We start from the raw sequence: 16,096 nt of genomic DNA on the forward strand, positions 1-16,096 counted from the left end.
CTTATCAAACATTTTAATACCATGCAAGTTCGAATTTTTCATAATTATTAAGGAAAGCATTTGAGTTGTTAATATAAATAATTTAGGTGAAATCAACCCTGCCTGATTCCTCTTGACATAGAGAAACTAGAGGTCATACTTGTTCCCAGGGAAACTGAGCTACTTATGTCATTATAAAATAATCTGATTATATTACAAAATTTCTCCCTAAAGCCAAAATATTTTAAGGTTTTTATTATAAAGCAGTGTTCCAGTGAGTGAAAAGCCTTAAAGAAATCCAAGAATAAAATAAAACTGTCACTATCAATAAAGCTACAATAATCAATCATATCAAAAATCAGTCTAGTATGATGATGGATATTTCTTCCCTTTAAAAATGCTGATTGGCACTCATTAATAATCGTTCCTAATCCACTGTTTAAACGATTGGCATAAACAAGAGCTAAAACTTTGTAATCTGTACATAAAAGAGTGATGGGTCTCCAATTGTCTAGTAATAAAGGATATTTGTTGGCTTTGGGGATCAGAGTAATCAGATCTCGTTTCATGGTGGGAGAGAGGCGTTTGTTTGAAATGCATTCCAGCAGGGCCTCAAATAATAGTTTTTGTAAATCTTTCCAGAAGAAAATATAAAATTCAGTGGTTAACCCATCTAGGCCTGGAGATTTACTCTTTGCCATTTGCTGTATTGCTACGTCAAGCTCTCTGATTCTTAAGTCATCTTCCATAAGATTTCTAAAATCAAGATTAATTTTTTCAACAGATTCCTGAATTTCATTAAAAAAAACTGGCAATTGGATTCCGAATACTTAGAACAATAAAGATCACTATAAAAATTTCAAATTGTTGTATGTATTAAAACCGGGTCTTCCATTAATGATTAGTTTCCCAATCTTCTTTTTGGACTGTCTCTGCCTCTCTAAACTGAAAAAATATGAAGAGTTATTTTCGCCGTCCTCAATCCAGCGAGCTCTGGAGCGAATGAAAGCCCCCCTTGCTTTGTCCAGAAGAACATCGTCTAGTTGAGATTTGAAAACATCCAGCTGACCCAGCTCTTCATACGATAAAAATGATTTTGAACATAGAAAATTAATATTGCCAGTAAGTTGGGATTGTTTCTGTCTCCTCAGCAAGTTTGCCTGTCTTTATTGCAGTTATCCTTACATTAAATTTAAACCACTCCCACTTATTTAAGGGAGACAAATCCATTACTGAAATATCCTTAATGAGGAACAGAACTTCTGAACAGAAAGTTTTATTATTCAGCAGATTACTATGAAACTTCCAAGCAACGTTTGAAGACTAGATTTATTCAGAGAGAGAAACAAAGTAACTGAACAATAATCTGTTAGAGGAGCCGCTGAGATTTCACAACTTGAAATATTATTTACCAGATTATCAGGGATTAACCAGTAATCTAGCCTAGAACATTGGCCATTTCCGGAAGAACTGAACCAGGAGTATTGTCTGGTATTAGGATTTTTAATTCTCCAGCAGTCTGTCACATTTGTATTAGAAATTAAGTTTACAAAAATACCGTTATAATTATGGTGCTGCCCATGAGAGGGAAGACGATCAATCGATCTCCTAAAATAACCTGATCAGAGGAATATTTTATTTTCCATTGTTTTATCATCACTCCGAGGTCAGCAAAAAATATACTATTCATTGCTTTATTATTATATCCATATACACACATCAAAATTATCTAATTTCCATCAATCTCCACTACTACAGTTACCCAGTGGCTATTTGTATCACTGATATGCTCCAACAAAGAACCTGTGAATTTATAAAACATAATCATAACCCCAGCTGAATGCGTCGTACCATGACTAAAATAAATTGGATCACCCCATTGAAGTCTCCAGAATTTAGCCTCTTCACTTGATGAATAAGTTTCTTGCAGAAAACAACAATTTACCTTTTGCTCCTTGCAATAAAGAAAAATAGCCTTACGTTTAACAATATTTTTTAAACCCCTAGTATTAAGTGAAAGTAATGACAACATGAAATAAACACAGTAGTTGTGCAAAAACTAACCTCAGGTGAGCTGGAATGAGATAACATAGCCAGGAACAACTATATGGAATAATGCGATAGCCCTTTAAACAAATACAAACATAATATATACTATACCAGTGGGAGTAAAAAGAACCTGGCGGTGTAATTAGTCAGGGACCACTCTTCTATTATCGATCAGGGCGAAACCTTCTTTCAGGTATGCACGTTTGCCTCCTGGCTTCCTGAACCAGGGGCCACAGCTTAGCCCGGGTGATCTTGTCCTCCTTAGAAAAGTCCTCCTTGAAGCTGATGTGCATTTCTTTACAAACATTAGCATCTTTGGATTTCCACCAGACCTTATCCCGCATGGTTCGCATCCTGAATTGAATGATCACGGCTCTGTGAACGGTGTCGACCGTATCACGCAGCTGATCCACTGAGACAGGAATAATCCTAGTGAGGATCCCGATCATGGATTCCTGTAGGTTCTCGTCGTCTTTCTCAGGCAGTCCGGTTACCCTCAGGTTCCAACGTCTCTTGTAACGAGCATGGTCTTCACAGGAAATCCTCAGCGCTGTGTTTTCTCTTTTGAGAAGGTTAACTGAAGCTTGAAGCTCTGAAATGGCTATCTTATTAACCTCAATTAGCTTCGATACGTTTTTCAATGCTTTTCAAAATTATAGTCTGATTATCCATCTTTGTGTTAAATTCTCCTATCACACAAAGAATGGCATTAACTGTGTCCTCCTTACATTCAGGCTCCTGTAGCTTCATTTTCTTCTTGCTTTTGTTCTTAATAGGTGTGTGATCCCAGTTCACTTTCTGTTCTTTACAAGAAGGATCAGACGTGACCCCAGCCAACTCAATTTCTTCAATAATATCTTTGTCGCAAGCCTCTTGAAGAGCCAGCCGATTGTAATTGTGGTCTGACATGCTAGCCTCCGTAGATAAACTCCGAGACGGCAAAAAGAACAAAAAGGCTGAAAAAGTTTCAAAAACAGGGCTAATTAAAACAGGGTTATTTAAAACAGGGCTAAAGCACACAAATTGGATTAAATCTAGGCTAAACATTAACTGCATGCGGAGAGCCTGCAAAAATAACACCTCTCACTCCGCCATCTTGGGACCTCCTCGAAGTAGCAAAGGCCGGAGCAGAGAGAAAAGCTGTGAATAAAATTGAATATATTGCGCATTCTGTGAAACAAGCTGAACATTTACAATATTTTTAGACGAGAATGTAGTTGTGTAAACTTGAAATATCTGATTGGTTTATCAAGATATCGCTTAATTGTTCAAGTGCTCCGACGTGTTCGGAGATGTCCGCAGCCGCTCGCTTCGCCAGCTGTCAGCTGACCGGGTGGTTGAGGAGCCTAAACCCCCAGAGAACAGCTGACTCCCGGCTCATTGTTTTCAAAATCCTGCTGGGTTTCCCCAATGGATGGAAGTTAAACAGATATAATTCAGTCAGATTATATCTAATATTAATGTTTGGTTTATTTATTATAATTATTATTATGCTCTACAAATAAACTGATTTAAACTTTGTTCCTTAAGTTAATATGTTAGTGTTTATGTTGTTAAAAGCTTTACGAATAAATGTAACAAATGCTATTTGTCATCAATTTATTGTATCTGCAGTGTTGGATTTTTATATCTATGAACACAAAAAAATATTTTGAACATTTTAAAAATCTGAATAATGAACAAGATCATAAAACAAGAACATTTTAAAAACAGGATAATGAGCATTCAGCAATATGTAAAAGGTTAAATAAAAACAGTGTAGTTATTTACAGTAGAGACAGCGTTATTAACCTTAAGCCTCCATTTGTTCGGCTTCACAGCTCTGCGCTTCACGCTAACACGGTTGCTAGGCAACAGATGTAACCGTGAGGTAAAGGTGGGGGAAGCTCAGACTGGCGCCACACCTAGCTAATCTGGCATGTTTAGCTAATAGCTACAGGTAGCATAAGCGTTGCTGTTTGACCATCATTTGTCGACATGACGACTTATAGACGCTCATTGGACTTGATGATGATGGACATCCACTAAGCTCATGTAGCTGCACTGCTGCAGCTCAACATGCCGTAAAGGAAGTTTCACCTGATCTAAAACGTAAATCGATGAATCTGTGTTTTATTAATCTGTGGCTATCCTCAAGGACCCGGATGTGTGACACAAAAAACTGAATTTTGAAACTGAATTTAAATTTCTGAAAGTGAAAGTAGTTAAACTGAATTTTTAATACAGCCAAATACATTTTAAAGCAAATGAATTCAGTTTGAAATCATTAAATTCAGTTTAGTGACATTTATTTTCAAACCAATGCATTTAATTTGAAATTACACAAATACAGATTCTTTCTGAGCAATTCAAATTCAGTTTCTCAAAGCACAAGTTTCAGCAACTCAAACCAGACTTGACATAAAAAGGTTGTCGGCTCGAACCCGTTTACTTCTACAATGTCTGCATCAGATCCGAGCGGCGCCATCTGGCTGCTGCACTGAACTCAATAATAGCTCAATGCTGATCATTATAACGAGGTGAATATATGCCTCCTTTATTTCTATGCCGCACATTTTTATGGCAGGTCAAAAGTTTGCGTGGATTTCTGCACACTTTTACACATCAATTTAGTACATGCTGAGTTGTGCGTAGAACATTTCGCCGGAAGGTTTCTGTGCGTACGCACACTCTGTACATGAGGCTGCTGGTCTGCAGTAGCTGGAACATGTGCATCCAGATTATCTGAAAGTTTACGCTCTTTAAAGGATTCAGAGTGCTGGAACCACTGCAGCTAAATGTCCACATAGGAGATCCAAAAAAAAAACCAGCCATAATTTTCCTCCCACGGGATAAGTGGAACGGTTCATGGGGTATAAAAACTAGCAGGCCTCTGTGTGACTGACTTGAGGCAGCTGAAAGAGAGTCAACCGTTCTGTCAAAGGGGCATCTCGGGGAATGTTTTCAGGTACTGTGTGGTGATGCATTCAGGGTCTCTCCTTTTGATGCTTTCAGGGACACACGGACGAGCTGTGGGGTTTAGCCACTCATCCATCCAGAGAGCTGTTCCTGACGTGCGCTCAAGACCAGCTGGTCTGTCTGTGGAAGTCTGTGGATCACAGTTTGCAGTGGAGCCGCACTCTGGAGGTGAGAGGGTGCGGCTTGTGATAGGTGTCCTACTGATTGATTGATTGGTTGGTTGGTTGGCTGACAGCTGTGCTGGTCCTGCAGGAACATGGACACTGTGCAGAGTTCCATCCCAGTGGGTCCGTGGTCGTCATTGGAACACACTCAGGAAAGTCAGTAATAATATTTCTGCTGATTGTTTCTGTCTGACTGCTGTCTTACTGGGTTTATTCGGTTCTGACTGGCTTCTTTGTGGTGTGACCTACTCGGTTTCCCCTAGGTGGTTCGTTCTGGATGCTGAGACTTCAGATCTAGTTGGGATCCACACAGATGGGAACGAGCAGCTGTCAGTGATGCGTTTTTCAGTCGGTGGGTGGAGTCTGCTGTAATGTTGTTGATATGGAGGCTTGGGACTATAGTTTCCATAATGCCACTCTTTGTTTCATCTACAGATGGCAGCATGCTAGCTGTTGGATCTCATGATAACTTCATTTACCTGTACAACGTCTCGGAGCGAGGACGGAAGTACAGCCGGTACGGGAAGTGCACGGTGAGTCTGTCAAGTTTCATTCCCGCCTCAGTTTTCCATGGTTCTGTTTCTGCCATCTGATTGGCTAAAGGATAAACAGATCAATTTGAATAAGACACTCCCACTGAGAAACCATGGAGGGGTCTGAAATGTTCATCTTAGATGCACGTCCACTGTGAGAGACATAATCTAAATAAAAATGGGGAAATCACAATGTATAATTCTTTATTCATTTATTTGTGTGTTACTGCTGCAAATAAGTATTTGAACACCTGCCAATCAGCAAAATTCTGTCCCTCAAAGACCTGTTAGTCCGCCTCTAAAAAGTCCACCTCCACTCCACTTATTATTCTAAATTAGAAGCACCTGTTTGAGGTCATTAGCTGCATAAAGACACCTGTCCGCCCCACACAACCAGTAAGACTCTAACTACTAACATGGCTTAGACCAAAGAGCTGTCCAAAGACACCAGAGACTAAATTGTAGACCTCTACAAGGTTGGAACGGGCTACGGAGCAATTACCAAGCAGCTTGGTAAAAAAAGATCAACTGTTGGAGTAATTATTAGAAAATAAAAGAAGCTAAACATGACTGTCAATCTCCCTCGGACTGGGGCTCCATGCTCCTTTTGGCGTATCAGTGATCCTAAGAAAGGTGAAGAATCCGCCCAGAACTACAGGGAGGAGCTGGTCAATGATCTGAAGAGAGCTGGCACCACTGTTTCCAAGGTTACTGTGGGTAATACACTAAGACGTCATAGTTTAAAGTCATGCATGGCACGGAAGGTTCTGCTTAAATCAGCACCCGTCCAGGCCCGTCTTAAGTTAAGCCCGTGACCATTTGGATGATCCAAAGGACTCATGGGAGAAAGTTCTGTGGTCAGATGAGACCAAACTAGAACTTTTTGGTCTTAATTTCACTCGCCGTGTTTGGAGGACGAAGAATGATGAGGACCCATCCCTACTGTGAAGCATGGAGGTGGAAGCATCATGCTTTGGGGGTGTTTTTCTGCACATGGAACAAGACGACTGCACTGTATTAAGGAGAGGATGACCGGGGCCATGTGTTGCGAGATTTTAGGGAACCACCTCCTTCCCTCAGTAAGAGCATTGAAGATGGGTTGAGGCTGGGTCTTCCAACATGACAATGACCCGAAGCACACAGCCAGGAAAACCAAGGAGGGGCTCCGTAAGAAGCATATCAAGGTTCTGGAGTGGCCTAGCTCAAACTCCGTGTTTCTCAGCAACAGCCCAGAAACCTGGTTGATCTGGAGAAGATCTGTGTGGAGGAATGGGCCAAAATCTGTGCAAACCTGGTGAAAAACTACAGGGAACGTTTGACCTCTGGAATTGCAAACAAAGGCTACTGTAGCAAATATTAACATTGATTTTCACAGGTGTTCAAATGCTTATTTGCAGCAGTAACACACAAATAAATTATTAAAACATCATACGTCTCTCACAGTGGACATGAACCTAAGATGAAGATTTCAGACCCCTCCATGATTTCTATGTGGGAGAACTTGCAAAGTCACAGGGTGTTCAAATACTTATTTTCCTCAAAGTCATTTAGGCATGTAGTCATGGTCAAAACGATCTGCTGCAGGTAAATGGTAAATGGACTGAACTTAAATAGCGCTTTTCCAGTCATACAGACCACTCAAAGCGCTTTACACTAGAGCCACATTCACCCAATCACACTCACTAACGCTCACACATTTATACACCGATACACAGATCGGTAGGCAACTTGAGGTTAAGTGCCTTGCCCAGGGGCACATTGACATATGGCAGGAGGAAGCTGGAATCGAACCCACAACCTTCTGATTGCAAGACGACTACTCTTCCTACTGAGCCACAGTTGCATCAGAATGGGGAAGAAGGTTTACAGGACTTTGAACGTGGCATGGTTGTTGGTGCCAGACGGGCTGGTCTGAGTATTTCAGAAACTGTTGATCTACTGGGATTTTCACGCACTACCATCTCATTACAAAAAATGGGTCAAAAAAGAGAAAATATCCAGTGAGCGGCAGATCTGTGGGCGCAAATGCCTTGTTGATGTCAGAGGAGAAAGGCCAGACTGGTTCGAGCTGATAGAAAGGCAACAGTAACTCAAATAACCACTGGTTACAACCAAGGCATGCAGAAGAGCATCTCTGAACACACAACACGTCAAACCTTGAGGTGGATGGGCTACAGCAGCAGAAGACCAGACCGGGTGCCACTCCTGTCAGCTAAGAACAGGAAACTGAGGCTACAATTCGCACAGACTCACCAAAATTGAAGATTGGAAAAACGTTGTCTGGTCTGATGAGTCTCAATTTCTGCTGCGACATTCAGATGGTCGGGTCAGAATTTGGCGTCAACAACATGAAGCATGGATCCATCCTGCCTTGTATCAACGGTTCAGGGTGGTGGTGTAATGGTGTGTGGGGATATTTTCTTGGCACACTTTGGGTCCCTCAGTACCAATTGAGCATCGTGTCAACGTCACGGCGGGAGATTCGCATCATGAATGTCCAGCCAACAAATCTGCAGCATCTGTGTGATGCTATCATGTAAATATGGACCAAACTCTCTCAGGAATGTTTCCAGTACCTTGTTGAATCTATGCCACGAAGGATTAAGGCAGTTCTGAAGGCAAAAGGGGGTCCAACCCGGTACTAGCAAGGTGTACCTAATAAAGTGGCCGGAGAGTATATGTATATATATATTATATATATATAATGTGTGTGTGTATTTGTGTGTAAATATATATATATATTTATGTGTATATGTATATATCTGTATATATATAAAAAACACCTCTTCCAGTTCCTCCAGGGGGAGCCCAAGTCGTTCCCAGGCCAGCCGAGAGACATAGTCCCTCCAGCGTGTCCTGGGCCTCCTCCCGGTGGGACGTGCCTGGAACACCTCCCGAGGAAGGCGTCCAGGAGGCATCTGGTATAGTTGCCCGAGCCACCTCAACTGGCTCCTCTCGATGTGGAGGAGCAGCGGCTCTACTCTGAGCTCCTCCCGGATGGCTGAGCTCCTCACCCTATCTCTAAGGGAGTGCCCGGCCGCCCTACGGAGGAAGCTAATTTCAGCCGCTTGTATCCGGGATCTCGTTCTTTCGGTCATGACCCAAAGTTCATGGCCATAGGTGAGGGTAGGAACGTAGGCCGACCGGTAAATTGAGAGCTTCGCTTTTCGGCTCAGCTCTCTGTTCACCACAACGGACCGGCACAGCGCCCCCATTACTGCGCCAGCTGCACCGATCCGTCTGTCGATCTCCCGCTCCATTCTTCCCTCACTCCTGAACAAGACCCCGAGATACTTAAACTCCTCCACTTGAGGCAGGAACTCCCCTCCAACCTGAAGAGGACAGCCACCCTTTTACGGTCGAGAACCATGGCCTCGGACTTGGAGGAGCTGAACCTCATCCCAGCCGCTTCACACTCGGCTGCGAACCGCCACAGCGCATGCTGTAGGTCTTGGCTAGAGGGGGCCAGCAGGACCACATCATCTGCAAAAAGAAGAGACGAAATCCACTGGTCCCCAAACCAGACCCCTTCAGGCCCTTGGCTGCGTCTAGAAATCCTGTCCATAAAAGTTATGAACAGGACCGGTGACAAAGGGCAGCCCTGCAGGAGTCCAACATGCACTGGGAACAGGTCCGACTTAGTGCCGGCAATGCGGACCAAACTCCTGCTCCGCTCGTACAGGAGCAGGAGATGGCCCCTAATAAAGGGCCCCCAATTCCATACTCCTGGAGCACCCCCCACAGGGCATCACAAGGGACACAGTCGATTGCTTTCTCCAGGTCCACAAAACACATGTGGACCGGTTGGGCAAACTCCCGTGAACCCTCGAGCACCCTGTAGAGGGTATAGAACTGGTCCAGTGTTTCACGGCCGGGACGAAAACCACACTGCTCCTCCTGAAGCCGAGGTTCGACTATCGGTCGGACTCTCCTCTCCAATACCCTGGCGTAGGCCTTACCAGGGAGGTTGAGGAGTGTGATCCCCCTGTAGTTGGAACACACCCTCCGGTCACCCTTCTTATGAAGGGGGACCACCACCCCAGTCTGCCAATCCAAAGGCACTGTCCCCGACCGCCATGCAGTGTTGAAGAGGAGTGTCAACCATGACAGCCCAACAACATCCAGAGATTTGAGGTACTCAGGGCGGATCTCATCCACCCCCGAAGCCTTGCCACCGCGGAGCTTTTTAACCACCTCAGTGACTTCAGCCTGGGTGATGAAAGAGTCCAACCCCGAGTCCCCAGCCTCTGTTTCCACCACGGAATGCGTGATGGCAGGATTGAGGAGATCCTCAAAGTACTCCTTCCACCGGCCGATAATGTCCCCAGTCGAGGTCAGCAGCTCCCCACCCCCACTATAAACAGTGCTGGCGAAGCACTGCTTCCCCCTCCTGAGGCGCCGGATGGTTTGCCAGAATCGCTTTGGGGCCAACCGGTAGTCCTTCTCCATGACCTCACCGAACTCCTCCCAGGCCTGAGTTTTTGCCTGTGCCACCTCCCGGGCCGCGGCACGCTTGGCCCCACGGTACCCGTCAGCCGCCTCAGGAGTACCACACGCCAACCACAGCCGATAGGACTCCTTCTTCAGCTTAACAGCATCCCTTACTGCCGGTGTCCACCACCGGGTTCGGGGATTGCCGCCGCGACAGGCACCGCAGACCTTACGGCCGCAGCTACGGGCAGCAGCATCGACAATAGATGTGGAGAACATGGTCCACTTGGACTCTATGTCTCCAACATCCCTCGGAATCTGGTCGAAGCTCTCCCGGAGGTGGGAGTTGAATACATCCCTGGCCGAGGGCTCTGACAGACGTTCCCAGCAGACCTTCACTATGCGCTTGGGCCTGCCAAGTCTGTCCAGCTTTCTCCTCCTCCAGTGGATCCAACTCACCACCAGGTGGTGATCAGTGGACAGCTCAGCCCCTCTCTTCACCCGAGTGTCCAAAACATGCGGCCGAAGGTCTGATGATAAGACAACAAAGTCGATCATCGACCTCCTGCCTAGGGTGTCCTGGTGCCAAGTGCACTGATGGAGACCCTTATGTTTGAACATGGTGTTCGTTATGGACAATCCGTGACTAGCACAGAAGTCCAATAACAAAACACCACTCGGATTCAGATCGGGGAGGCCATTCCTCCTGATCACGCCTCTCCAGGTGTCACTGTTGTTTCCCACGTGGGCGTTGAAGTCCCCCAGCAGAATAACGGAGTCCCCAGGAGGGGCACTATCCAGCACCCCGACAGGGACGCCAAGAAGGCCGGGTACTCTGCAATACCACTCGGCCCGTAGGCCGAAATGATAGTCAGAGACCTCTCCCCAACCCGAAGGCGCAGAGATACGACCCTCTCATCCACTGGAGTAAACCCCAACACGAGACGGCTGAGCTGGGGGGCAACAAGCAAACCCACACCAGCCCGCCGCCTCTCCCCGTGGGCCACTCCAGAGTAGAAGAGAGTCCAACCCCTCTCAAGGAGATGGGTTCCAGAGCCCACGCTGTGCGTGGAGGCGAGCCCGACTATTTCTAGTCGATATCTCTCGACCTCCCGCACAAGCTCAGGCTCCTTCCCCCCCAGCGAGGTGACATTCCACGTCCCTAGAGCCAGCCTAAGCATCCGGGGATCGGGCCGCTGAGGTCTCCACCTTCGTCCGCCACCCAATCCTCTTTGCACCGGTCCCTCACGGTTCCCCCTACAGGTGGTGGGCCCACTGGGGGATATATATGTATATACACACAAATATATATATATATATATATATATATATATATATATATATATATATATATATACATATGTGTATATACATATATATATATATATATATATGTACAATACACACCAAACGTTTGGACACACCTTCTCATTCAAAGAGTTGTCTTTATTTTCATGACTACCTTTTGCCACCTTTTGCTTTGATTACTGCCCCACACACTCTTGGTATTCTGTTGATGAGCTTCAAGAGGTAGTCACCTGAAATGGTTTTCACTTCATAGGTGTGCCCTGTCAGGTTTAATAAGTGGGATTTCAAGCCTTATAAATGGGGTTGGGACCATCAGTTGTGTTGTGCAGGAGGTGGATACAGTACACAGCTGATAGTCCTACTGAATAGACTGTTAGAATTTGTATTATGGCAAGAAAAAAGCAGCTAAGTAAAGAAAAACGAGTGGCCATCATTACTTTAAGAAATGAAGGTCAGTCAGTCCGAACAATTGGGAAAACTTTGAAAGTGTCCCCAAGTGCAGTCGCAAAAACCATCAAGTGCTACAAAGAAACTGGATCACATGAGGACCGCCCCAGGAAAGAAAGACCAAGAGTCACCTCTGCTGCGGACGATAAGTTCATCCGAGTCACCAGCCTCAGAAATCGCAGGTTAACAGCAGCTCAGATTAGAGAACAGGTCAATGCCACACAGAGTTCTAGTAGCAGACACATCTTTAGAACAACTGTTAAGAGGAGACTGTGTGAATCAGGCCTTCATGGTAAAATAGCTGCTAGGAAACCACTGCTGAGGACAGGCAACAAGCAGAAGAGACTTGTTTGGGCTAAAGAACACAAGGAATGGACATTAGACCAGTGGAAATCTGTGCTTTGGTTTGATGAGTCCAAGTTTGAGATCTTTGGTTCCAACCACCGTGTCTTTGTGCGGCGCAGAAGAGGTGAACGGATGGACTCTACATGCCTTGTTCCCACCGTGAAGCATGGAGGAGGAGGTGTGGGGGTGTGGGGGTGCTTTGCTGGTGACACTGTTGGGGATTTATTCAAAATTAAAGTCATACTGAACCAGCATGGCTACCACAGCATCTTGCAGCGGCATGCTATTCCATCCGGTTTGGGTTTAGTTGGACCATCATTTATTTTTCAACACGACAATGAACCCAAACACACCTCCAGGCTGTGTAAGGGCTATTTGACCAAGAAGGAGAGTGATGGGGTGCTGCGCCAGATGACCTGGCCTCCACAGTCACCGGACCTGAACCCAATCGAGATGGTTTGGGTTGAGCTGGACCGCAGAGTGAAGGCAAAAGGGCCAACAAGTGCTAAGCATCTCTGGGAACTCCTTCAAGACTGTTGGAAAACCATTTCAGGTGACGACCTCTTGAAGCTCATCAACAGAATACCAAGAGTGTGTGGAGCAGTAATCAAAGCAAAAGGTGGCTACTTTGAAGAACCTAGAATATAAGACATATTTTCAGTTGTTTCATACTTTTTTGTTCAGTATATAATTCCACATGTGTTAATTCATAGTTTTGATGCCTTCAGTGTGAAGCTACAATATTCATAGTCATGAAAATAAAGACAACTCTTTGAATGAGAATATGTGTCCAAACTTTTGGTATTTACTGTATGTGTGTATATATATATATATAATATATATATTATATATACTCTGTTTATGATTCACCTGAATGTTTTCACAGGGACATTCCAGCTACATCACACACCTGGACTGGTCACCTGACAACAAGTTCATCATGTCCAACTCAGGAGACTACGAGATCCTTTACTGTGAGTACTGAGAGTATTGTGATAGCGTAGTACTGTGGGATTTGTACAATGCAGCGTGGTCCTATTTCAGTGCTACAATACCCAGATGTAACAGGTGTGTATTTTCAGGGGACATTCAAAACAGCTGCCAGCTGATCCGGAACCGTTCTGAGTGTAAGGACATCGACTGGGCGACCTACACCTGTGTGCTGGGGTACCACGTCTTTGGTCAGTGCCTGTGGGCTTGTGTCAGTGTTTTGGTTCATTGAGGGACGGTTTGTGGCATGTTCTGATAGAACCCTATGTGTTCCAGGTGTGTGGCCCGAAGGTTCTGACGGGACTGACATCAACGCTCTGATGCGATCCCACAACAGGAGGGTGATTGCGCTGGCCGACGACTTCTGTAAGGTGCACCTGTTTGCCTACCCGTGCTCCAGATTCAAGGTGGGTCACAGTCCATGTTTTTTGTCACCAGAACCAGGGAATGTGTCAGAATGTGTTCCGATGAACCACTTCCTGTCTCTGCAGGCACCCAGCCATAAGTACAGCGCCCACAGCAGTCATGTGACCAACGTCAGCTTCCTATACAACGACAGTCACCTGATCTCAACGGGGGGGAAGGACACCAGCATCATGCAGTGGCGTTTGGTGAAGAAATCCTCCCTGTCCCTCACTGATGGCATCATCTCTAAGTCCGCCCCTCGCAGAGCCGACCCAGTCGTTCCCATGCCTCCTTCCGCTGCAGTCGCTCCTATCCCTGAAGCCACCCTGGCCGCCAGCAGGACCCAGGAAACCTCTGAAATTTCTCCATCTGCAGAAGTAATCCCTCTCACAACAGAGTCGACCCCACCCCCCTCAGACACCACTGTGAGCCTGAAGGACAGTCTGGAGACGAGCGACGATACAGCAACACCCAGTGACGAGGGCCTGCCCCCCCTGACCCCGGCCTCTTAAGAAAAGGGAGTATGATCAAGTGTCTCTGTTGCTGCTTTCTCTGAACTCTGGAAGTGAGGACAACGTCTGGACAACCTTTAAACATCTGGTAAAACTCAGATTGTTTCAAGACTGCAGTCAGAAAAATGATGGTATCTCTCAAAACTTCACCAATCTTCTCAGAAACACTCCAGAATCTTCCAGTTTTATAGTAATTTACCACACCATGTCTGGCCCTCAACCAGGAGCTGCTCTCATCTCGTTCAGCTGAACAAGCAGGTTTATCATGATGACTGCTAACAGAAGGTCACATGATTCAACCATCATCAGCTGAGAAAATGTCAGGTCAGATTAACATACTTGCAGTCAGATCTGGAGGATGCCTGATCCACCTGGCACACACCTGTCAGGTTAGTTTCTAACTTTGCTAAAAAATGAACCTCCGATGCTCTTTAGCTCAAATTGTGTAAATCAGAATTAGTCAGGTGTTTAAACTCTAAAGTAAATATTAGTTTTCTGTAAAACCATCACTGAAGGATGCATACTGCTGCAGGCTTTTATTCTGAAACTTTACAGAAGACATTCAGGTTTCAGTCTAAGGCAAAGAATAAATGGATGAAACAAAAAGAAAAGTAGCCTTTTGTTGTCTTGGTTACAAATTAATCTGTAGTTTAAATTCTGTTAAAACCGGTTCAGAACTGTTAGCTTTAAGATGAACTTGGGTTGTGTTGTGTTTGTTTGGCAACCAAACAACCTACAGGTTAAAAACTGTGACATGTCGATACAGAGAATCAATCAGAGTGAAGCCTCTCTCTTTGCTAAAATCCCATTTTATATTGAGAAGAACCGATCATAGTGAGCCCTCCCTTGTTAAAGGATCTGTGTTGTTTGTATATACTGCAGATTTCTGTGTATATTTCTGTTCAACACTAGGGGGCAGCACCTTAGTTACATTCAACTTAACGTCTCTTATCCAATCGGAGGACAAGAAAAGGAAGGTCTCTGCTCTGATTGGTTACTCTCAGTGACTCACTGCTGGTGATGTTTTTATCTGTTCTGGACCATTTCACTTCAGGCTGTTGTTGAATGTGTTGATGATGTCATTCTGGGGCGGGGCCTTTTAGGTGGGAGGGGCGGGGGTTTTTTGGGGGGTGGGGGGGTGGGGCCCTATAGGGCAGGGGCGGGGTCTTTGATGTTGCCTTTTTATTACTGACTTTCATCTTTTCTATGTTTGCCTCTAAAGGGCTTCTGTGCAGATCAGGGACTCACCTGGATGTTCAGGTTGGGGCGGGGCCATGTGAAGGGGGCGGGGTTTGTGTTAACGACATTGATCCTCATTGATGATTTTTATGTGACTGTTTTGAGCCAATCGTCTTCTCTCATGCATTCCTGTCAGAGGACAGACTGTACTGAAGATTTCAACAGCAAAATGCAAATAAACGTTACCATGGTGACAGCCAATGAGCTTCATCTTTGTCTGTGATCAGTGAAGCTTTAATGTCAGTGTTCACACTGCATTAAAATTAAAAAATATGAAGTAAATAAAACTTTGTTATATTAAAGTTTTATTAGAAACAAGACAGAACCAGAACCTTTCAGTTCTTTTAAAATTTAAATGCTTGAATTACTGACGAGCTGCTGATCCGGTTTAAATGTATTCTTGAAAAGAAATCTACAGGGCACTGGTCTCCATCGGTTCTGTTTAGTTCTGGTTGGCATCAGTTCTGTTCAAGTCTAGTTCTGTTCAGTATAAGTTGTGATCAGTCTGGGTTCTGGTTCTAATTGGTCTCAGCTCTGGTCAGTAGCTCAGCAGCACTGAGGTTTTTATGTAAAGAAGGTCCAAAGTAAGTGTTGGAAAAAAAAGTGTTGGACTGAATGGACCTGGATCAGTAACCCCTCCAGAAGAACCTCTGAAAGTGACAGAATCACTTTTGCTGGGGACACAAACAGCAGCCATTTAAGCTCGTTCAATCAGAACGTCTTACTGCAGATTTAC

At 44.9% G+C, this 16,096-nt stretch overlaps 1 protein-coding gene across 3 annotated transcripts in view; it reads left to right on the forward strand.

The window, feature by feature from the left end:
• Nucleotides 1–14,727, forward strand: part of LOC124858695 (echinoderm microtubule-associated protein-like 4) — a 35,862-nt gene extending 21,135 nt beyond the window's left edge. For all 3 annotated transcript variants that reach the window (XM_047350833.1, XM_047350834.1, XM_047350835.1), the window contains 8 exons: nt 5,023–5,154; nt 5,239–5,306; nt 5,414–5,502; nt 5,586–5,683; nt 13,101–13,188; nt 13,297–13,395; nt 13,481–13,611; nt 13,696–14,727. In XM_047350833.1, the coding sequence (XP_047206789.1) occupies nt 5,023–5,154; nt 5,239–5,306; nt 5,414–5,502; nt 5,586–5,683; nt 13,101–13,188; nt 13,297–13,395; nt 13,481–13,611; nt 13,696–14,121 (1,131 nt within the window). In that variant the 3' untranslated portion in view covers nt 14,122–14,727. The remainder of the gene's footprint in view (nt 1–5,022; nt 5,155–5,238; nt 5,307–5,413; nt 5,503–5,585; nt 5,684–13,100; nt 13,189–13,296; nt 13,396–13,480; nt 13,612–13,695) is intronic.
• Nucleotides 14,728–16,096: the final 1,369 nt, after the last annotated feature.

This window comes from Girardinichthys multiradiatus, chromosome 22 (assembly GCF_021462225.1).
Source record: "Girardinichthys multiradiatus isolate DD_20200921_A chromosome 22, DD_fGirMul_XY1, whole genome shotgun sequence".
Lineage (NCBI taxonomy): Eukaryota > Metazoa > Chordata > Actinopteri > Cyprinodontiformes > Goodeidae > Girardinichthys > Girardinichthys multiradiatus.